At 37.4% G+C, this 23,165-nt stretch overlaps 1 protein-coding gene across 3 annotated transcripts in view; it reads right to left on the minus strand.

The window, feature by feature from the left end:
* The window catches only part of MCM9 (minichromosome maintenance 9 homologous recombination repair factor), an 89,215-nt gene that overhangs the window by 64,382 nt on the left and 1,668 nt on the right, over positions 1-23,165 (minus strand). For 2 of the 3 annotated variants that reach the window (XM_058307337.2, XM_071218643.1), the window contains exons 2-7: positions 21,367-21,677; positions 13,048-13,364; positions 11,372-11,453; positions 7,544-7,744; positions 2,442-2,567; positions 858-977 (exon numbers count right to left, since the gene is read on the minus strand). In XM_058307337.2, coding sequence (XP_058163320.1) covers positions 858-977; positions 2,442-2,567; positions 7,544-7,744; positions 11,372-11,453; positions 13,048-13,364; positions 21,367-21,670 — 1,150 coding nt within the window. In that variant the 5' untranslated portion in view covers positions 21,671-21,677. The remainder of the gene's footprint in view (positions 1-857; positions 978-2,441; positions 2,568-7,543; positions 7,745-11,371; positions 11,454-13,047; positions 13,365-21,366; positions 21,678-23,165) is intronic. The other variant, XM_058307338.2, reaches the window with a different exon arrangement.

Raw genomic sequence — 23,165 nt, forward strand, 5'->3', positions numbered from 1 at the left:
TGACAGCCCCTTAGAATAGTTGCACACTTCTGTAGGACCCTTAATAGAGCATTTTCTGCTTAAATTTTAAAGCATAAACTTCTCATAAGAAATCTGAACACAGATCATGGAAATGATTAGGTTCCCTTACAAGTAGTAAATAACATTTGTAAAGTATATGAAAATAAAGACCTAATTTTAGAAGAACTATTTCCCCATGAAAACTGTCAGAATAGAAAATGCCATCAAAACACATTTTTAAATATTTTCCCTAAAACTATCCAAGACACTAAATCATCAAATCTTGACATTTTAGCCGCCAAGGATTTTAAATGGTCTTGTTGGAAAATCTTTACCATGTATGAATTAAGCTCCACATTTCAATGACTTAAATTATACTTTCTGCATATTAATAGAACATTTTATCTACCTAAGAAATTTAGTAGGGACTGCTGTTGCCCATGAAATCTCTGAGCATGAGAAAGTCTTAAGCCCTAAGCCATGTATCTTGTAAAGTGAACTTCTTTCCTCAATTCATATTAATGTTCTGTTTGTTGGGTCTTCATAGAATGCCAGATGATGCATACTTTTCCCTGCATAGATATGTATGAAGATAATTACTAGAGCATGAGATAGATAAATAAGGTGCAAGGAATAAAATGTGGGCTAAATTTTTGACAAATAACTTTAAGTGATGATGGAGCTTTAATATTTTCTTAGAGCTACAAAATTAATGCAGCCTGTTTCCTTCAGTTTTGGGCAGTAACTCAAAAATAAGCTTGACATTTATCCAAGTATAGGTAGTTTTTCATAAGTAAAAACCACTGTGTTAGATTCTTTGGTAATATTAAATTATTTGAAATTGTCATGTAAGATACCTGCACTTGTAGATCCAATTCCTGTAGTTAGCACAGACCTTGGTGTAATCTTTGCTGCATATTTAAGAAATTGAGATTTCCCTGTTCCAGGATCACCAACCAATAAAAGATGAGATTCACCTAGAAAAAATTAAATATGTAAAGTTTTGAATTTCTGTGAAAGGACCCATGGATAATTGTAAGTAATGAAAAAGAAAATGGTCCTCTTAAAATTCTAACACAATTTATATTTTATATGGTGATTTTTCTAAAAATAGTTACCAAAGATCATTCCAGGAAGGATTTAACTAGAAAACCTTTGGAAAAGTTAACTGTCATCAATATAACAATCTTTAATTGATTTCTGCATGACATTTAAAATCTAAATTCTATTAATAGATTATGTGCTATTTCCAGACATTTAGGCCTATTAATATTTTTTTAAACTTTATAAGTTTTGATTTTATTTAATGTTTTTAAATATCAAATTGTGATTCAATCTTTCCAGAAAAGCTATACAAGTTATTTTTATTTAAGCACGTAGAAGTGTTGGATCATATCATATGATTCCAACAGTTAAGTGAAAACCTTTTTATTTTATGAAACTTTTAGTAGTTTAATGAAATATGTAAAAATAGTTAAGTACTATTTTTCAACTATAGCATGAATGGAATAAAATTTTTAGAGTCCTTACTAACATTTACAATGGCTGTTTAGTCTTTGGTTACTATGACCATGCAAAAGCCATTAAAAAAAACCCAACTTTATGTCAGATTGAGGTCAGTTAAATGTGTTAGCCACAAGAGAGCTTTTTGCCATTAGGACATAATTACACACTTAGAGTAATCTTTGTTCAAATGTGTAACCTACAGCAGCACCTCATGGCAGATGGCACATTTGCCATCAACCAGCAGAAGGGGACTCAGCAGGCAGATGACTGAGAGCAGCAGTCTGAGAGAGGCACAATGACTGTCACAGATGGAGAGACACTGACTTGGAGACACTAAAAAGTACTATTTCTAGTTTTTTTCCTCTTGATGAAAGACTGGGAATTCAATGAAAAACTTATGCAGTATTAGAAATGTAGATTTTATTTTGTAGCACCCTTATAAGCTAGAGAAAACAACATATACCCATTGAGGGAGCAGATGTGGCTCAAGTAATTGAGCTCCTGCCTCCCACATGGGAGATACTGGGTTTAGCTCCTGGTGCCTCCTAAAAACAACAAAAAAACCCCCACCAAACAGCAAGCAAAACAAACGAAAAAACCAACTTAGGGGAGCTGATGTTGCTCAGCGATTGAATGCTGGCTTCCCACATACGAGGTTCCGGGTTCAATCCCCAGGCTGGTACCTCAAAAACGAAAAAACCAAACACACACACACACACACACACTGAAAACTTAGAATTTCTTTCTCTTTCTGGAGTTTTAGAAAGTAGCTTCTGATGTATAGATGCTTGACCGAGTATTAGATATTCAGACAGTTGCCAGCTTTAAAGATTACATTTGGAAAATAAAAGCTCAACAGGAAATTTTTATTCAGGAGAGAGAAAAGATGGCCTGAGTGTGTTAATACTTTTCAAAAATTTTAAATAGGTACTAACCTCTGACCCGTGTTCCTGTAGCATCAGTCCTTTGAATCCCACCAGCCAGCACCATGGCCACAGCAAGCTTTACTAAATACAGCCCAAAAACTTGAGGGCACAAACTGGCCAGTATTTCATTCCTTGCTGGGAGAAACAGAACGATGAGAAGTCACCAACAATTTTCAAGAAAACCTATGTGCAGTTTCCTATCCTAACCGATCATCCTCCTAAAAGCCACACTCTTCCTACCATTGAAAACGATCAAGCCTCCCTGGCTGCCTGAAGAATTCTAGCCATCATGAATGACACTGTAACTATCCGGACCAGGAAGTTCATGACTAACAGACTACTTCAGTGGAAACAAATGGTCATCGATGTCCTTCATCCTGGGAAGACAACAGTACCTAAGACAGAAATTCAGGAAAAACTAGCCAAAATGTGCAAAACCACACCTGATGTCATCTTTGTATTTGGATTCAGAATCCATTTTGGTAGCAGCAAGACAACTGGCTTTGGCATGATTTATGATTCCTTGGATTATGCAAAGAACAATGAACCCAAACACAGACTTGCAAGACATGGCCTATATGAGAAGAAAAAGACCCCACTCAAGAAAACAGCGAAAAGAACGCAAGAAAAGAATGAAGAAAGTCAGGGGGACTGCAATGGCCAGTGGTGGTGCTGGCAAAAAATTAGCTGGAGATTAGATAACAGAAGGAGTTAAGATTCTTCAGTGACTTGATTGGTGATTTTGCAGATTTTTCACTAGAGGATTAATAAAATTATAAAAATTAAAAAATAAGTAAATAAATAAAATGATCAAGAGGACCATTTCCATATAATGAGGAGTAATTTAATTGTTTTGGTTCTGTTAAGTCTTTTCCTTAATGACATGAAACGAAATGTCTGCTTTTTATTACTGGCTGCTTACTGTGTAAGTTTCTAAAAATGTATCATACTTTAGAAGGGAAAGAAAAAAAGCAATCTCATTCTCCCCCTCATTTATTACCTATCTGGCCATTATTATCCCTTGAAAATACCTGCTGTATTCTGGTTTTTGATAAAATTACTCTACTCCCCAAATAAAAGAAAGATGCCCATCTCAGAGACAGTAAGTCTGATCATAGGAGCCATAACCTTTAAATATAAATGTACTTGGGCTCATGGAGCTTCTCTTCAGGTGGCAGGGAAATAAACTGACACCCTGCAAGCAATTCAGCATTTGTTCTGAGCAGTTTGGTGAATTCTCTTTTACCTGGAATAAGTTACTAGGGTTACAGGGTATTACGATTACAGGCTACCACCCTAGCAATCTAAGCTGGGGGCCCTAAATAATTCTGCCTTAAATAAGAGGGTCACTGTCAAATAAATATCAAAATACCAAATCTGAGAATCTGACTATTCCAGTCATGAATAAAGCAGGTATTTCATTGGATCACTGGCCTAATCAGTCAACAGAGGCTCTTAGAACTCGCAAGATTCTAAAAAGGCTTTCCTAGGCCTATCTTAACTTTCACTGAGTTCATTACTGTGAGGTACTCTGTCTGTACTCATGTGTCCAGAAATTATTGGCCACATGCTGGTAACTAATTTGCATGTAAAGGACTTTTATATTCATCTTGGAGCCTGCACTTATGTTTCAGTGATAGCTCTTTTGAAGAGAAAAATAATTGTACAAGTACTCCTTCAACTGATGATACCAGTTCCAGGACCCTTTCTGCCAAACCATCAAAGAAAAAGGACTTCCTTAATTTATGGCCCTATGCACAAAGGCTACTTTTTCTAATGAATCAAAATTGTTAACAGTGGCAACAAAGCCATTGTGATGGACTCAGGGTAGTAGAAATGGTGAAAAAAGAAAACCTTTTAGTAAATGGGCATCAGAAAGAAGAATTAGTAAACACAGGAAGTTCATTAACTGTCATAGAAAACCCCTCCTTTACCCCTCCTTGAGGTAGAAAGCCCAGAGGAAAAAAGATGAAGATGAGGAAAGGGGCCAGGGATCTAAGCAGTTAAGAAGACCTGCCAGCAGGTAAGTAAATATAGACTTGACTTGAGATTATACATATACAGGAAGAAGGACTGTCTCCCCAATAAGCAGTTTAAGAGTAAGCAAACTGACTGGGAGACTGCCAAGCCAAAACTGTTAGACAGCTATGCTGAAAAAGATGGATGCAGTGACTGCTGACAGGAAGCATAGCTCAATGGTAAAGAACAATAGGCCTTGGTGCCAGTGCTGTTACTAGCTGTGTGACCCTGGGCAAGTTTCTTATCCTCTCTGCCTTCATTTCCTTATCTGTGTAACATGGATTTACTGAAGATCAAAGGCATATAAAGCACATAGAATAGTACTTGGCACCTAGTAGGAGTTACTTAACTGTTCACTATTGTTATACTACCTGTACTTGTGCTTATTTCTGATCTCAAGATTTTCTCACACTAAAAGTCAACACAGAAGATATACTATGAATGTAAGACTGAAGATCAAAAAAAGGAAAGGGGAAGGGCCATTAAATTTGTTGTCTAAGTTGAAAAACTACATTCCTTGATTCATGGTAATTGAAGGTTCTGTCATGGAAGAGAATGCAGTAAGGTGAACACTACTTCCCCTATCCCTACTTCTCTCCCAAATTTCTGGTTCTAGGCCATTTTTTTTTAAAGATTTATTTATTTCTCTCCTCTTACCCCTTGCCCCAGTTGTCTGTTCTCTGTGTCTATTTGCTGCATGCATCTGCTTTGTCCGCTTCTGTTGTTGTCAGCGGCATGGGAATCTGTGTTTCTTTTTGTTGCATCATCTTGTGTTAGCTCTCCGTGTGGGCGGTGCCATTCTTGGGCAGGCTGCACTTTCTTTTGCGCTGGGCGGCTCTCCTTACAGGGTGCACTCCTTGCGCATGGGGCTCCCCTACGCGGGGGACACCCCTGCATGGCAGGGCACTCCTTGCGCGCATCAGCACTGCACATGGGCCAGCTCCACACGGGTCAAGGAGGCCCAGGGTTTGAACCGTGGACCTCCCATGTGGTAGACAGGACACCCTAACCACTGGGCCAACTCCGTTTCCCTCTAGGCCATTTCTAATAGTGTGCCTATGGCCTAGTAGTGCACTCCTGTGGCTTGGCCCTACATCACCTCAATGAAGAGAGCCTCTTAGGCGACAACTGGGTCAACCCACAGTGAGTCTGGATGACCTAGTAGACCCTAATAAGTACTCTGGGTTTCTAGCCTCACCTAAACACTGGGGTCAAAAGCTCCCTGAAATTACTCTGTAGATTAGAAAAAAGTCCCTTCACTCATCTTGGTCAATACCCCCAGTATTGGATTTCAGTGAACCAGGTCAATCTCTAGGAGCTGAATAGTGATGTAATCTCCAGCTTTAGATAGGAAAATAAGGACTTCCTTTTTTTAAAAAAAGATTTATTTATTTATATATTTCTCCCTCCCCTCCCAGTTGTCTGCTCTCTGTGTCCATTCACTGTGTGTTCTTTTGTGACTGCGTCTATCCTTATCAGCGGCACCCAGAATCTGTTTCTTTTTGTTGGGTCATCTTGTTGTGTCAGCTCTCCGTGTGTGCGGGGCCATTCTTGGGCAGGCTGCACTTTCTTTTGTGCTGGGTGGCTCTCCTTATGGGGCACACTCCTTATGTGTGGGGCTCCCCTACGCAGGGGACACCCCTGCGTGGCAGGCACTCCTTGCGCACATCAGCACTGCGCATGGGCCAGCTCCACACCGGTCAAGGAAGCCTGGGGTTTGAACCGTGGACCTCCCATGTGGTAGGTGGACACCCTATCCATTGGGCCAAGTCCACTTCCCAGGACTTCCTTTTGGATACAGCTCTCCATCCACCTCCAACCTCCCCACCACACTCAAGTGATGATGTATAATGTGCTGTTAATGGCTGGGAACAAAATAAACTAAGAAGGGAGAATCTGTTTGTTCTAAAAAAGACAATGTTGCATTTCTCATAAGATTATTATATTTACTTCTTTTTATCCAGTGAGTAAGCTGTACTGTTAGAGTCTTCTGATTCAAACAAGTAGGTAGAGTTGAACTGTGGCACTGTAATTAGTAAGCAATGACATGGCCCTTACCAGAGAGGTGCCAAGCAAGAGTTAAGAGATTTTTGTAAAGACCTGTTCCTGAGAATTTTCAATTAAAAAATTTTTTTAAATAATATATCTTAAAGGAGCTGCTTAACAAAGCCACAAATATAAAGAACTTTTTGGTTCTTTCTGTATAGATCAGATAAAAGAATGATTAGGAAATACTACATATGTGCTACATGCATAAGCGAAAGAAAACATCTATCCACAAATAATAGTAAACTGCCTATATTCAGGAAAATGGGAGCTTTATTATTCTCTGAAAGTTTACATGTAGTTCAGCATGCATTTAAGAATAAAGTGTTAAATATATGAGATTTAGTTGAATTTTATTAGAACTCATCTATTACTGCCTTGGATTTATTTTTCTCAAAAAATTACTCCAAGGAAGAATGAAAACAGGCATGTGAAGATTTAAACAGTATTTTATAAGTTTGGGATTTTTAAATTAAAAGGCTGTTCTACAAACCAAAAGGCTATGATATTTAAATCTATATAATTACATCTTAGTTTCATTCAAAATTTTTGTTGTGATGACAGCTTATCCTTTGCATCTTTCTACCTCTCACTGTCTATTTTCTATTTATGCCTTATTTAAAAATCTTTAGCTAAAGAATGAAGCTGTTATTATATAAGATGCATTCAAAAGAAATTAGGCTTTAATAAAATGAAGTGTCACAAAAGGAGCAGTTTTGCCTTTTTAGGGAGGAACTATATTTTAATTGGTAAAGGAGAGGTATGAAACTCCCAACAGTTTCAGCAGTACAATGTTTGTTTAAAATAATAAATTGAAAGTCTCTTGGAATTCAGCCTTGATTTTTTCAGAAAGAACTTAAATTAAAAGATTATGCCAGAAAGGGGCTTCAAAGGCTAGAGCTACGGGCACTTGCTAATGCTAACTATGAATTCAGCCACTGAATTATGCAGACATTAAGGCTGCCCCCACATCACACTTAAAGCCAACTTAACTACTAAGTGGAATGCTGGCAATAATTATCAGCTTTATACCTTTAACCACAAACCTGCAAAGGGATCACTCTTATGGTTTTCCCAAAAATCTTCAAATTCCTTTCGAACCTCCTCATCCATGATGATCCCTGTGGACTGCTCATTATTTACATGAATATAATTAGCTTTCAGGACTATCTCCACTTCGCAGCGCACATCTTGCTGAAAGGGCTTCCACCGTTGCATTACCACACCATAAATAGTAAGGTCATCTCCTGGAAAAAGTACCAATTGAGTTGAGCAGTAGCATCCTGCATGCTGAGCAGATTTATATGATAAAGGACCGGAAACCAATCACTGCCTGCCCACTAGGGTTTAGAGTGGTGTACACTATCCAGACAACAATTTGGGAGCAAAGGAACACCACGCGCTTTTTTTTTTTTAAAGGGGCACTTGTATCTGCACAGCTAAAAGCTTAAGTCAATTTTGTTAATATTTTACTCACTGCCTTTATTTTTGGAATGAGTGAACTAGGAATGAATACCTAGTCTTCCAAGCTCCTTGCCATAAACTATGAAAGGACAAAATACTAACAACCCTGCCAGTTCTTTCTTGGTTCGTCCCTTCCCATCTGAGGTAACTTTCCCCTTCCTGGTGAGCAGAATGATAACTTTTATAGGTTTTTCCTAAGAGCCCTGGGCAGTTTATAGGCACGTTCTCCAAATATTCACATCTGTGCTTATTACATACAATGCCAATGCATAGTTCAAGTACATATCACTGTTTGGCATTCAATATTTTGGTACTGGAGAAAAGAAGGCAAAAATAAACTTATAATCTTGTCCCTGAATTTCAATCTAGTTGAACAAAGGACATTGGACATGCCCCAAACCCAAGCCTGGTACTTATATAATTTACACAACAAACATCATCTCTGAACTAAGACAATTCTTCATTTCCAAGCCTTTGTGTCAATCATGGGATTGCCGATGCGAAATTCTTTCACTCCAATTTTCAATGTGTAATGTATAATCTGTAGCTTCTGAGTTTCTGAAGAAAATGCTAAATGAATGGAACTGGTGGTACCAATTCACAGAATAGAGGGCATATTTATAAGCAAAAACAACTACAAACTAAATGTTTCCTTTTTTTTTTTTAAGGCGGTACGGGGGATTGAACCCACGACCTGTATATGGGAAGCAGGTACTCAACCACTGAGCTACATCCACTCCCCAGTGAGAGCTGGGTTTTTTGTTTGTTTTTAGGAGGTACTGGGGATGGAACCTGGGACCTCATATATGGAAAGCAGGTGCTCAACCACTTCCGCTCCCCTCACACTAAATGTTGACCAACACGTTAACAGATACTTTATACATGTTTTCAAGATCCTTCCTAAACTACTGCTTGGATGGTTGCCAAACCAAATCAAGGATAATGATCATCTGTATTGTCTGTCACCAGTTTTTTCAGCTGAAAATGACTGAAGCAACTTTATATAAGCACTGGGAACAGTCCTCCACTATGGTCAATTTCAATGGGTTATATTTAGGTTTCTAAATCAGTCACAGGAGGAACTTAACTTTTAGTTGTAGCATCCCTTACTAATAATCTTACTGTCCTAAGCAGGGATAATGTGGAAATGCAGAGTACTGATGACAGGTTAAGAGTACTAACTTTGGGTTCACTGATTTAACTGGTTCAAATCCCAGCTCCACCATTCATTGGCTATGAGACCTTAGGCAAGTTACCTAAATTTCTGAGCCTGTTTCTTGATCTAAAAAAGGGGAATAACAATATCTCCACCATAGGTCTACAGTTAAAGATCAGTTCAGATAATGTATGTAAATTACTTAGTGCACAATCTGGAATGTAACAGGTACTCAATAAATATTAGCTAATATTACACTGCCTTACATTTGTAGGGCGACTAATACTTTTCAAAACCCTTCCATATATTCATGCATTTACTTAAATAATTACTGAATAGCAGATTCATATCATCAGAACAACTGTGAGGTACATATGCTGGTCCAAGGCAATAGATATATGTTTAAAACTACTGTATTTTTCTATAGTAAATGCTTCTTTACTATAAGCAATGTTACTGCTTATATTAAGTGTTATTATAAACAATGTGATATTTGGAAAGCTCGAAGTCTTTTATACAATTCAGTCTCTCCATGCCCCTCTATCTTCTGCAGCTAAGTTAACTAGTGCTGCCAGCCCTAGTGAGGCCATCTTTAATCTCCTGCTGCACTGACAGTTAAGAGCACACACCTTCAACAGTGCTCTGCAGATGTCACCCTGGGGTCCTAAGTAGACTGGAAATTCCTCATGGGCAAGGGTAATGTCATGTATGTCTTTTGATTACCATGAGGCTCAGATCTAAGGATATATTTAAAAAATAGATGTTGACAGACTGCTTCCATCCAATCTTTATTACTGGTAACATATGGGAAAAAAACATAGCTTGAGAATTTTTTTTTTTTCAGTGCAAAAGGAATCCAGCTCAGATGCACTGCATGAAAACATCCTATTCTCTATCAAAGGGTATTTTCATGTTCAGGCTGAATTCATGCCAACATCAACTTGATACTATGGATTTTGTTTAAATAGAGTCCTATATGACCAGGTACTTTAATATATAACCTTAACCATTTAGCAGGTGATCCATGATTATTATTTCCTTAGATAAACTGTCTATTCAGACAACTTCAACCATTAAGATTTCTGACATAATTTTCAAACTATGGACTAATGATTCCCTTTTGGAGAAGGGGATGTCGTTTGGTAAAGAATTTCTCTTGGCTCTAGATATAAACTATTCTCTTTGTTTCCGTGGAGTGCTTGCCTCATCATTTTAATGAAATGTTAGCTCAGTAAATATTCATAAGCATAAATAAGGCATTTGAAGAAGCCCAGCTTTAAGGGAAATGATAGAATTTGAAGAATGAAGCACTTTACCTCCATCCAATGGAGGAGAACTGGTGTGTGGAATAAGTGATCAGACATATTTGTCTCTCTCCCTTCATGCCAGTCTATGCTTTTTTTTTAAAAGATTTTTTTTTTTTAAATTTCCTCCCCCTAACTGTTTGTGCTCGCTGTCTGCTATGTGTGTTCATTCACTATGCACTCTCTGTGTCTGCTCATCTTCTCCTTAGGAGGCACCAGGAAACAAACCTGGGACCTCCAATATGGGAGAGAGGCATTCAGTTGTCTGAGCCACCTCAGCTCCCTGCTTTGTTGCGTCTCTCACTGTCTTTCCTCTCTTGTATCTCCTTGTTATGTCATCTTGTTGCCCCAGCTCACTATCTTGCTCCTCTTCTCCAGGAGGCACCAGGAACTGAACACAGGACCTCCCGTATGGTAGGTGGGAGCTCAGTCGCTTGAACCACATCCGCTTCCCCCAGCCTATGTTCTTTTTTTTTTTTTTTTAAAGATTTATTTATTTATTTAATTTCCCCCCCTCCCCTGGTTGTCTGTTCTTGGTGTCTATTTGCTGCGTCTTGTTTCTTTGTCCGCTTCTGTTGTCGTCAGCAGCACGGGAAGTGTGGGCGGCGCCATTCCTGGGCAGGCTGCTCTTTCTTTTCACGCTGGGCGGCTTTCCTCACGGGCGCACTCCTTGCGCGTGGGGCTCCCCCACGCGGGGGACACCCTTGCGTGGCACGGCACTCCTTGCGCGCATCAGCACTGCGCATGGCCAGCTCCACACGGGTCAAGGAGGCCCGGGGTTTGAACCGCGGACCTCCCATGTGGTAGACGGACGCCCTAACCACTGGGCCAAAGTCCATTTCCCTCAGCCTATGTTCTTAACATCAGCAATTAAAACTGTAACACTGGGAAAACAGAAAGTGGCTCTTATTTAAGGACCTCCAATACAAGTAATAAAAGTTCATTCTTACCAGATTTGCAACTGTCTACTAAGTCATCTTCCAGGATAACTTTCATAGATCGTGGAATACTTCCAACAGATAGCCTTTGAACCTAACAGGAAAAAGAAAACAGATACTGAGTTTGCTTATATATATATATACATGCACACACACACAAACACACACACATATATACATATATATGTTTGTTTGTTTTTTTTGCGGTAACAGGGACCAGGAATTGAACCCAGAACCTCATATGTGGGAAGTCAGAGTTCAACCACTGAGCCACATTGGCTTTCCTGATTTCGTTTTTTCTTTTTTTTTTTCTTTCAGGAGGCATCAGAACCGAACCTGGGATCTCCCATGTGGGAGGTGGGCACTCAACCACTTGAACCACATATGCTTCCCAATATATTCTGATTAAATATTCAGAATCCTAGCAATTCTTGAAATTAACTTCTGTGTCTCTGACATTATCTCATTTAATAATAATGGGGATTTACAAAATTTTTAAAAATGATGCCTACTATCTGTTTAAGAAGTCACTAAAACTACAGTAAAATAAAAGTGCCAATATGAAAAATATCCCCAATTTTAATCTACCCTGTGGGCTGTTAAAAAAACATATGCTCTAAACATGATAATAAAGTTTCCTACCTAGAAAAGAGCAATTTCTCTTTCCTGATCCTTAATCATAAGCCTTGGGGCAAATTAGTTTCCTTGGTTATTCCTTAGTATAACAGAAGTCTCTCTTTTCCAAGTAGAAATGTACCCAGCAAAAAGACTACACTTCCCCTGCATTTAGATGCAGTCATATACTAAGTGCTGACAATGAGAGGTAAGCAGTCATGTTACAAGGGACTTCCAGAGAGACGGCTTAAATGCAGACTTGGTTGGGTGGCACACCCTTTTGCCACAACCTGCTGTCTGCTCTGACTAGAACACAGCTGTGACAGAGCTGTGGCCACCATCCTGGACCAGAGACAATCATAAGACAAGAACCCCTGTGTTGAGAACGGTGGAGCAGAAAGACACAAGGAGCCCAAGTCCTGGAAACTGAGGAGCCTCCATTCTAGTCGTGGACTGCTTATTTCCTTCTTATTTTAAATAAGAGAATAAACCTTTGTATTTAAGACGTAAGCAAAGGAAAATCACGCTCATCCTTACTCATTAAAGAGTGTTTATACATACCTCATTTGACACAGCAGATAAAATGGAATCAAAACCGCAATCCTGCCCACTGTAATACTTAACATCCAGTTACATCCATTTCTTTTTCTCCTATCCCTTAGTTAAGAATGGCTAGTTTGAACTTCTTAAATAATCATATCTTTAATTTTAATGATTATTAAATCATTCCACAACCTCTTTATCAATGCATTTGTGTGTGTGCTCTCTCTATATATAAAAATAAATGTATAAAGGCTATTTCATAGCGTCTAAAGACTACATTCTGATATACATACAAGAGTTTCAAGCTTGACTTTTCACAAAGTTTTTTTAAACTAATCAATTTTATTGATACATATTAATAAAGCATACAATTAATGGTATTTGGTATAATCACATAAGTCCACAAAGCTTTGACACCATTTCATTTGTAATCTATTATGTGTTCCCCAATCCTAGCAATTTACTCATAGTTGAAAATTACTTTGCTTCTTCAAATTTATTTTATTTTTCTCATTTATTTGGTCATTTACCTGCTCCTGAATTTTGATTTCCTGATAATCTCTACACCTGGCTGGAGATGAAGACAAGCCGGAGAGGCAAGTGAACTTTGAGGAGTCACAGCTCTCCAAGTTGGGACATGAGGAAGGTCGGCAGAAGGTGTAGTACTGCTCAAAGTCAGCCTTGACCACAAAAACGTGCTTGCATTTGCTACACATGTAATCCCGCTCAAACTCCAGGACCTTCACCAGACTTGTTCGAATCACTGTCCCAGTGACAGATAAAAAGTGCCCCACATCCTTGGTTTTAGGGATGTGCTCCCTCACCAGCTCAGGACAGACAGGCAAACCTGACAGAGGAAAACAAAACAAAATAAAAAAAACCACATCAACTTATACCAGGATTGGACTCCATGGGACATATTCATTTTCTATTTCCTGGGAGAAAAATAACAATTTCAGGGGAAAAAAAACACCTTTGTGTATTACTTAAGGAAAAAAGCAGATTAATACAATTAAGAAAATAGAATAAATGACTTCAATTAACAATTATCAATGAACTGTTTTTAAAAACATATATCTGGATGCTGTAATAACCAGGACTAAACAAAGGATTGATTCTAATAAGGCAGCTACCTCAGTAGTATAGTATATAATTTTAACTATATTTAACAAAGAATAGACAGCCACTTGCCACACCTGAAACCAATCAATGACTGACTAAACCACAAAGCAGAATGATAATGAGATGGTAGCATGGTGACCAAAGAATCCCAGTGCTAGAGGGTTATTGCTTTTTTTAGTTAGGTTCAGGATTTAATACATAAATCTGACAGTATTTTGAATTACCTTGAATTAGCCATGACATTACTCTATCATTTATCCTTGTGTGTTTCACCACTGAAAAAAACCCGAGCAACTGAAAAGCGTGCAAAATGCCAAAACATTCTCATGTGGAAAAGCTTCCTCATGTTTGACTTCAATGCAAAGTTGGGGTGGAAAGATGCTGGCCATAGTGGGCAAAAGACAGCCTCCTTACAGGTTTATCGGGGTAACATTTATGCTAGTTCATGTGCCATGTCTGTTCTTTTGTCCTCAGAATTTATTCCCTCAGAAAACTGCTAAGTGGTACACACTGGAGATGGTCTATCAGATTTGCCAATCTTATGAGAAATAACCATCACAGATATGATTATAACTTATGCTCCCATAGCTAGCACATTTCTGAAAAGCTAAACAGTAATATTCAGAAGGTAATATGGGAGACAGGGAATTTTTGAAAAAATGCAAATTAGCTTGATAAACTGAATGGTTAAGGTTCTAGGTTAGTGAACCTGCTGTCTTGAACTACAGACAGACTTGATTTTCTCTGGCTGGGGCTGTATGATTTTGCGTATGTACAGATAAACAAGGTGGGAATGCCAACACCTGGCTCAATGAGTCCTTCTTCTTATGCTTCCAGGGCTGACTTGCCTACTTACTAATAGAAATGCTCTTTATTTTAACTCAGAGTACATCGCATTTTGTCAGTAAAGGAGCCATACTTTTGCTTAAAATGAGTTTGTGTGTGTGTATGTGTGTATATGCTTTATTCTGTGTTTACATCACAATTTAAAGCTCAGAAAGTAAACTCAGTTCCCTTATTTCCAAGTTCTTGGGGGCATGCTTCATTCATACACCCAGGCACTAACAGGTGCTATATTCCCTGTGCAGGAATAGACAGGATTAAAACAAGTATTTTATCTATTCAAAAATACTCTACTCTCTTCATTTTTCACTGTTGCTCTCAGGTATCTGTTGATTGATCTGTACATAGCTAAATGATGAGCTACAAAGAACATACCAATATTTCTAATTACAACCAAGCAAAAGCCATGCCAACAAACGACAGTTTTTCATTAAAAGTAGTCCTTGTTCCCATGTCCACATAGCTTATATTTCAGGAATACAATGTCCTATTTTAGTTCATACGCTAGAATGTTAAGAGATAGGAAACTAAGTAGACATCACTCTGGCTTATCTAAACTTAACTGGAATATATAGTATGACAACATATCTTAACATTGCTTATAGATTTTCAGATATCTTTCTTTTGCTCCCCACCTGAATATACTTTTTAAAAAATTAAAATATAATTCACATACCATAAATTCATCCTTTTAAGTGTACCATTCAGTGGTTTTTAAAATATACGTAAGTTGTGCAACTATCACCACTATCAAATTCAGAACATTTCCATCACCTCTAAGAGAAACCCTGTAACCATTAGCAGACATTCTCCATTCCCATCTTCCCGGTCCCTGGCAACCACTAATCTTTCATGGCTATGGATTTGCCTATTCTGGGTATTTCATATAAATGAAATCATATAATATGTGCCCTTTTGTGTCTGGCTTCTTTCACTTTGCCTGATGTTTTCAAGGCTTACCTATGTTGTAGCATTTATCTGTATATTATTCATTTTTTTATGGCTGAATAATATTCCATTGTATGGGTACACCATATTTTGTTTATCCATTTATTGGGAGATGGGCATTTGGGATATTTCCACTTTTTGGCTAATATGAATAATGCTGCTATGAATACCTGTGTACAAGTTTTTGTTTGAACACCTGTTTTCTTGGGTCTATATCTAGGAGAAGAGTTGCTGAGTCATATGATTGAATACAAATTAAAATAATTTTATTTTTATATTTGCAAAGAATCACTAAATGTTCTCCATTTTAAGTGCACAGAAGGATACTCACGTGAGAAACACAATTATTCACCCAATTTGCTTCTTGGAGAATAACTAGAATCTACCAAGAATTACTTCTGAGAAAGATAAGCATGTTAAAGAGGAGGAGGATAGAAAAGAATGAATGGTTAAGAAAACTTATTTTAACAACAATTTCTATGGCCTTTTTGATATATACATTCTCAATTCCTTAGCTCCTTAAAGAAATATCATTTTTGTAGCCTATTTCTACTTCCCTTATCCCAGTTTTGCTTCAGACACAAACTGTATAGTTTAAGCTATATTTTCAATGTATTAAAAAAAATTTTTTTTTAAACTAAGATCATAGAAACCTGGTTATGAAAAGTATTGTTACCTCAATGCCATGCATAATTGCAGACTGCCCAGTAAAACTACAGACTGCCCAGTCCTATTTAGCGGACTCTCTGAATTTTCAATGTAATGAAGTCTCATATATGATTGATGAAGTCATACAATTGTATAGAGAGATGCTTACTATTTTTGGCTTAAAAACAAATTTGGTCTAAAAACACAGCTACGTGCAATTTTACTGTATTTTTCCTAGAAAGCTATTTTTAAGTTGATAGTGTGTCTTAACTTCTATAACATCTTAGAATGAAGGAAAAAAACACCATATGCCTGTTGCTTCTACAGTGATCTAGGCAAGAAACAATGAAGGCCAGAATCCAAATCTCCTCTGCTTCTAACCCTTCATGGCTGCCCAAAGATCTAAGGACATGAAGCAAAATCTGGATTGGATTACAGGGCCTGGTGTGGCTGGCTTCAACATTCAAACACTTCACAGTGTCCTCTTTGCCTTCTCCTCCCCACTCTGCCTCTCAAAAATGCCCACATGAAAAAGAAAGAGGTGGCTGAGAATACAGATTCTGGAGTCAGGATGCCTGGGTGTGAGTCACAGCTATCACTTACTAGCTGTGTGACCTTGGACAAATTATTTAACCTCTCTGTTTCTCAGATTCCCTTTCTGTAAAATGGCAATAACAACAGTACCTACCTCATAGGGTCATTAGAAAATTAAAAGAATTCATACATGTTAAGTTTCTTAGAACAGCTGCTGGCATATAGCAAGCACTATTTAAATATTAGTTTTTACGTGTAAAATTATCATTTTTCATCCTTAAAAGCTCGGCTTAAACATAATTCTCTTAATGAAATCTTTCCTTAGCCCACTTCAGGTTAAAGTTCCTCTTTTATGTACCTTAATTCACAGTTCATTTCTTTCCTACCACTTACCACAATGGAAATAAAATAGTTATTATGCTTCTACATGAGAATATAATCTCCATGGGGGTAGGGTTGAGATAGATTTTATTCACTGCTATATCATTTGAATTAAGCATTTTGCTTTATAAATAGTATAAGTACTCAAAAATATTTGAAAGAAAGATGAAAGGCAGGGCGGATAGATATGAGATCATAAGGCTATGAATTAGCTTGGAGACTAATTAGATATATGGTATAAGGACAGGGGGTGAAAGTTAGAGTGACTCTCAGTTGTCTGGTTTAGGTAACTAAATGGAAGGGTTTCCATTAACTGAGCCACATAACTCTGCAAGGCACATCGTTAGTCCTTTAATAAATTTAATAAATTCCATTGAAGGAATTTAATAAATTCCATTGAAGGAAATCAGGAAATACCATTTTCAGATGAAGTGGGGCAAAGTGGACATTTTCTTGGGTATGTAAGAAGATATCTAGTTGGCAACCTCTGATAGACAATGGGATATTTGGATATAGAGCAGGGGTTCTTAATAAGGGGTCTGTGAGCTTGAATTCAAATAAAAAAATATTATTGTGGGGTTATGTTGGTATGGGTGTGATATATTTACAAAATAATACACACTATAGTATGAATTTAGTTAGGGGTCCGTGGTTTTCACCTGACTGACAAAGGGGTCCGTGGAACAAAAAAGGTTAAGAACTCCAAATACAGAGTGTAAGAGAAAGGTTCTGACTGAAAATAAATAAGCACATAAATAAGAATTGGCACTTGTTACAGTATAGGTGGCAAATGAAGCCTGGGCTCAGGATGAGGCCACCCCATCAGGAAGAGAATGCAGCATCCAGGAAAAGAGGGCCAAGTCCAGGGAAAATTTTTACGTACATACACAGATGTGCACTTTCAGGGGAGAGGTCCCATAACTTTCTCGATTTAAAGAGTCACTTATCTAAATCGTCAGCCCTATAGTTCTACTGACATCACATCATTACCTCTAAGAATAGAGGAGGGACTTGGATTTTGGAACAGGCACTCCTCCTCATTTAGTAGTGACAGCCTAACTTCTCTCACCACCTACACACCCCCCACACCTCTGGTCTCAGATTACCTCCTGTAAGATATGATTGTGACTTCCTATCACCAGATTGGTCCACTCCTTGTGGGCCTTGCTTTACCCTGTTCCTTAACTAGTCCCCATTTGAAGGGTAGAGCCACCTCTTGAGTTCCTTCTCCTGCCCCTCTGTGACTCTTCCCTGGAATATGGCCAGGATGAGGGAATTCCCAGCTGCTACCCCCAAAAAGGATCCTGTATCCAACTCAACTATAAAATATCTATAGAAAGCACTATGGAAACAAGTGCAACCATTTTTTTTCTAAGAAAATTAGCTTTTATTATCTTCTAGACTTTTACAACACAGGGTAATATGCCATCCTTAATGTCCTTAAATTAGAAACAAAAAAGTCACACCTTACTCCATCATGTAAATGGTACCCATTAGGATAATTTTTTTTTTGCACAGAGTTGTGCAAATTAATCTATAATATGATGGTTTATTTTGCACAATGAAGTAACTGTATAAGACAAGTTATAAGGTGAGTACATTTCTTGATCTTCACACTCATGTCTTTCATTTCATATTATTATAATTATAAATAAATGCATAGTATACAAATAAAGGCAACCTGTTAGGCACAAAACTGACTATACAATCCATATACAATCCAAAACTAAAAATGGCATTTTGATAGAAATATCCATTTATTTTCATTTTCCTGTCATATATATATGACTATGCATGCTCTCTGGCTGTCCAGTGAAACATGGAGATACTAAAGGTCAGGCACTAAGCCACCTTCAGTGCTGAACACAAAAACCTTTACCATTCTCTGGACATTTGCTATGGAAGAACAAAGGAATCTCAAAAAAGGTATTTTGGATTATTGAGATTATCATTATTTTAGATAATTATATTATTTTATGTCAATGTTTCTCAGTGTGGTCCCAGGACCAGCATACCAGCATCACTGGGATCTGTTAGAAATGCAAGTTCTCGGGCCTCACCACAGATCTACTCCTTCAGAAACTCTGGAGGGGGTGCCCAGCAATCAGTGCTTTAACCAGCCCTCCAGACGGTTCTCCAGCATGCTGTTTGAGAATCACTGCTTTAAGTAATGCAGGAAAGCTAATTTTTTCCCCATTCCCATTTACTTCGATGCTTATTGTGCATATGAACACCTTTCATCAAAACTGTGGGGAATACCAAGTAAACCCGAGGCTAATAAAAATCTCAGAAGACAAAGTAAGAAATGTAGATTTAAGAATTAAATTCAATGTGTATCCTGGAAAAATATAACATAAACTGTCCTATGTTACTAAAGACATTAAACCACAGAGACATTTGGGTTTTAATAATTAAATGCTTTGCCTGGAGTACAATATGTACCTAAATAAACCAACATACCAGATTATTTCTATCCCCTGATCCTTCATACATGTTGTTTATGCTGCCTGAGATACCTCCATCCTTCCCTGGCCTTACCTCTTTTTCTGAAGCTGTTCCTGAAATTCCTAAGAGAATAATTCACTCCCTCTTCTGTAAGCTAATATTTCTTGCACATATCTTGAGTAAGGCATGCATCAAATTATATAAAAACTTTCAGAAAGCTCCTCTCTATGTTTAATGTGCACATATGCTTGTGTCTTAAGCATATGTACCCATTTGGTAAATATTTGACTAGAGAACCATCTCCCTTCCTGGCTTTGAGCTCCTTGGGATGGGGGGACTGTATCTTCTTTTCTTCCTTTTTCTTTCCTAAGAGACCTAGCAAATGTCTAGCACAAATTATGCTGCAGAACAACTGTTACTACGGTAGTAAAAGGATTTGCAATTTACTTTGCCAGAGAAGAACTAAAAAATGGCTAGTTCACCTGAAACTGGTAGGACTACTTGGCAGACAGAACTGTATTATTTAATATGAGCTTGGAAAGGTATCCAAATTGGACAGCCTAAAACCATTTCCTAAATACCATTTTAATAATAATATGACTAAAGCCACTTTTAATATAACTTTTTTTCAACTTTATGGGAGGGAAAATTTCTTCTTGATCTGAGCAGGAGATTATCTAGTCCCCTGATGCATAAAGATCAATAGCCTTCATAATTTTATTTCAGCAAGTCTAAAAGCAGGCACTATTTTTCACTTAAATCAAGTGGCTGGTGGTTTTGGAATCTTTATTTGCCTCCAAGGAATTCTCCTATAGTGACCCCTAACCTTTATGGAATCACAGCAAGCATTCTTGTTGATCAGAATCCCAGCCTTCTAAAATGTACTAGAAGGTAAATATTTATTTTTAAAAAGGCTATGTGTGTTCTCCAATTTAATCACAGATTGCCTAAAACATTCTAGAGTTGCTTTTAACTCCATCAAATCTTTTCCCATAAATGGAATGAAGCTATGCCAATCTTCGTTAGTTTTCAAAGTAATGACAGCATTAAAATAAAAAATATCGGGGAGCTAAAAGGGACTCTAGATGTGGTTTGTATATGAAGAAACTGAGGCTCAATGAGATTAAATGATTTGCCAAGTCTCCCAGCAAGTGGTATAGCCCTAACCAGGAATATTCTCTAAATTCAATCCTCTTGTCACCAGCAAGGCTTCCAAGAAATGGCTTCTATATAGTTAACTAATGAAACATTGTTACACTGTAATATCACTTTTTCTGAAATTCCCAACAGTTATTATTTAACTCTGCCCACCCTGTTTAAAACAGGTAGTGTGAGGTGAGAAGCAAAGAGCTGAAGTAGGAATTCTAGGGCACAGTTTTGCAACCACAAAGTTGCTGATTTCTCCACTGCCGTTTCTTAAAAACTGAGATGCTTAATTTGTCATGCACTCAAAAAAATTTATTGAGTGCCTAATACATGGTTGGCACAATGCTAATCTTGACCCATAAAAATAATTAACTTCCAAAAATATTTTTGAAGACCACTGGGCAGCATCCTCTATTTTTCTAATTCTTTGTGTGATCAAGACTTTTATTGTTAGTAGCCACAAAGCTTATAAAGTGACTTTGGATTACAATTTTACACACACAACAGAAATAAATACACACATACACACACAAAGTATACTGTTGTCTCCATGCATTCTGCCCCCCTTGGTTAACAAGGCTAGTACCCCAACCTGCCAATGCCTGGAGAAGACAATATAAAATCATTATTCTGCTCCAAAAGAAGTGACCATTAACCACACAATGGATACATTTTAAAATATAAATATCAATTATTTCTTAGTACTCTGAATCCAAAATGTGTTATGTTTTCGCCAAACCTTCCGAGGGAATAAATGGCAGTAAAATCCTTAAGTGATTCACCTGAAATCCTGGCATGAAGGTTCTGCTTCATGGAGACATCCTCAGAGTGAGAAAGGGCCTGCAGAACTGTCAAGGCAGATCTTCGCAGTGCACTATCAAAAATAGTCAGTACTTCATTGGGGAACACATTGAAATACTCCCCAATTTCCATGTTGGTCTCAAAAAGGGTCATGGCATTAACCACAACTGGGTAATGGGCATCTTCATCTCTTTCCTTCAGGATGAGGAGAATATCATTCTTATGGTATTCTGAAACATATGACTCAAACACTTGACCAACCAGAGTAACTTGATCACTATTCATCTTGAATCTAGGTAAGAAAAAGAAAGGACAGTATTGTACCTCTGATAGTCTAAATTGTCTGCAAGGATATCATAAAACACAATAAATCATCCTGACTCTGGGTTACATCAAAAGCTCAAAATAATATCTGAAATAAATCTTAATTAGATCTGAATTATCTATTACAGTCACTTAGTACATGCAATTTTCACAGAGTGAAGTTAAATCTAAGTCAAAGAATTATGTTGGTACTGATTATCAAAATTCAAACTGGTCCAACGCCTTGCCCCCATCTTTCCCCAAAACTTCCTCCTCATTAACCTTATTATATATTATATAAAAAGCCCTTGTCTTTTCTTTGGCCATTCCCTATACTTATCTGTTCTCAAGAATAAAATATTAAATATCAGTTTTTCAAAGAAGTTTCTCCCAGTTGAGTTCTTTGTGTCTTGGTTCTAGATTTTATTTATCTAAAGAACATATCTTTCTTATTCTCTCTTCAGTTAGACATACAAACACACAATCATTCCCTGGTGTTCTGTTAGATAAATGAAACACACACCACTGTTCAGACTGGGAGCTAGTTCTGACTTGAATAGATACCAGACTGACTTTAGAATTTATATTTGAGTTTGTTTCCTACTTTTCTGTTCCTAACACTGGAAAATTACTGGATTCAGCAGTAAGAGCTATCAAGAACATAAAAAAATAGATAATTAAACTGAGGAAAGTAATGTAAGAAAATGAAAATTGGTCTTTGATAAATAACTATTAAAATACAGCATATACCACTCCTCCAATTTCACTCCCATCAATCTTTTAAAAATTTTTTATATGATTGGCCTATCTCCATTCTCTTTTTGTGCATACATGCCGATCACAAATTACATATTTATAAACCCAATTCAATGTTCACTTCCTAATAACTACCATGTGCAAGGCACTTTGCTGTGAAATAAAATCACAGTAAAAGGTGCTCTATGCCTACAGAGAACCAAGAGGCAGTTCATATCAATGGGGAAAATGAAACACAAATAGGAAGACTTAGGAGAGCAAATTTAAATGCGGTAACAATGCCAAAGGTCCAACAGGCAGTTAAAAATAAGACTACCCAAATTAATTATCTCAGAAACTCATTAATTTGAAAACAATCAAATTAGATTTGCCCTGGAGGAGAGGTGTGTTTTAATTTGAGGAATTTCATTTAATCAACATTTATTGTACTAGGCTTTATTGAGTACAAAGAAGACTGTTATGCAGCACTGAATTCTGTGTGAATACGGTTGAAAAGGGGAGTTTAGGGTACTGTCTGTCACCAGAAGTTAAGCTAGAGGATTAAATACGGGACTGCGTAACAGTGAGGCCTGTTGTGAAAGATGACTGTGGTTACATAAGAATGTTCTTTCATGAACTGTAACAAATGTGCATTACTATTACAAGGTGCTAATAATAGGGTGGTATATGGGAAAAAACATTTAATGCAAACTATGGACTGCAGTTAACTGTAATATTTTAG

Source organism: Dasypus novemcinctus, chromosome 11 (assembly GCF_030445035.2).
Source record: "Dasypus novemcinctus isolate mDasNov1 chromosome 11, mDasNov1.1.hap2, whole genome shotgun sequence".
Classification (NCBI taxonomy): domain Eukaryota; kingdom Metazoa; phylum Chordata; class Mammalia; order Cingulata; family Dasypodidae; genus Dasypus; species Dasypus novemcinctus.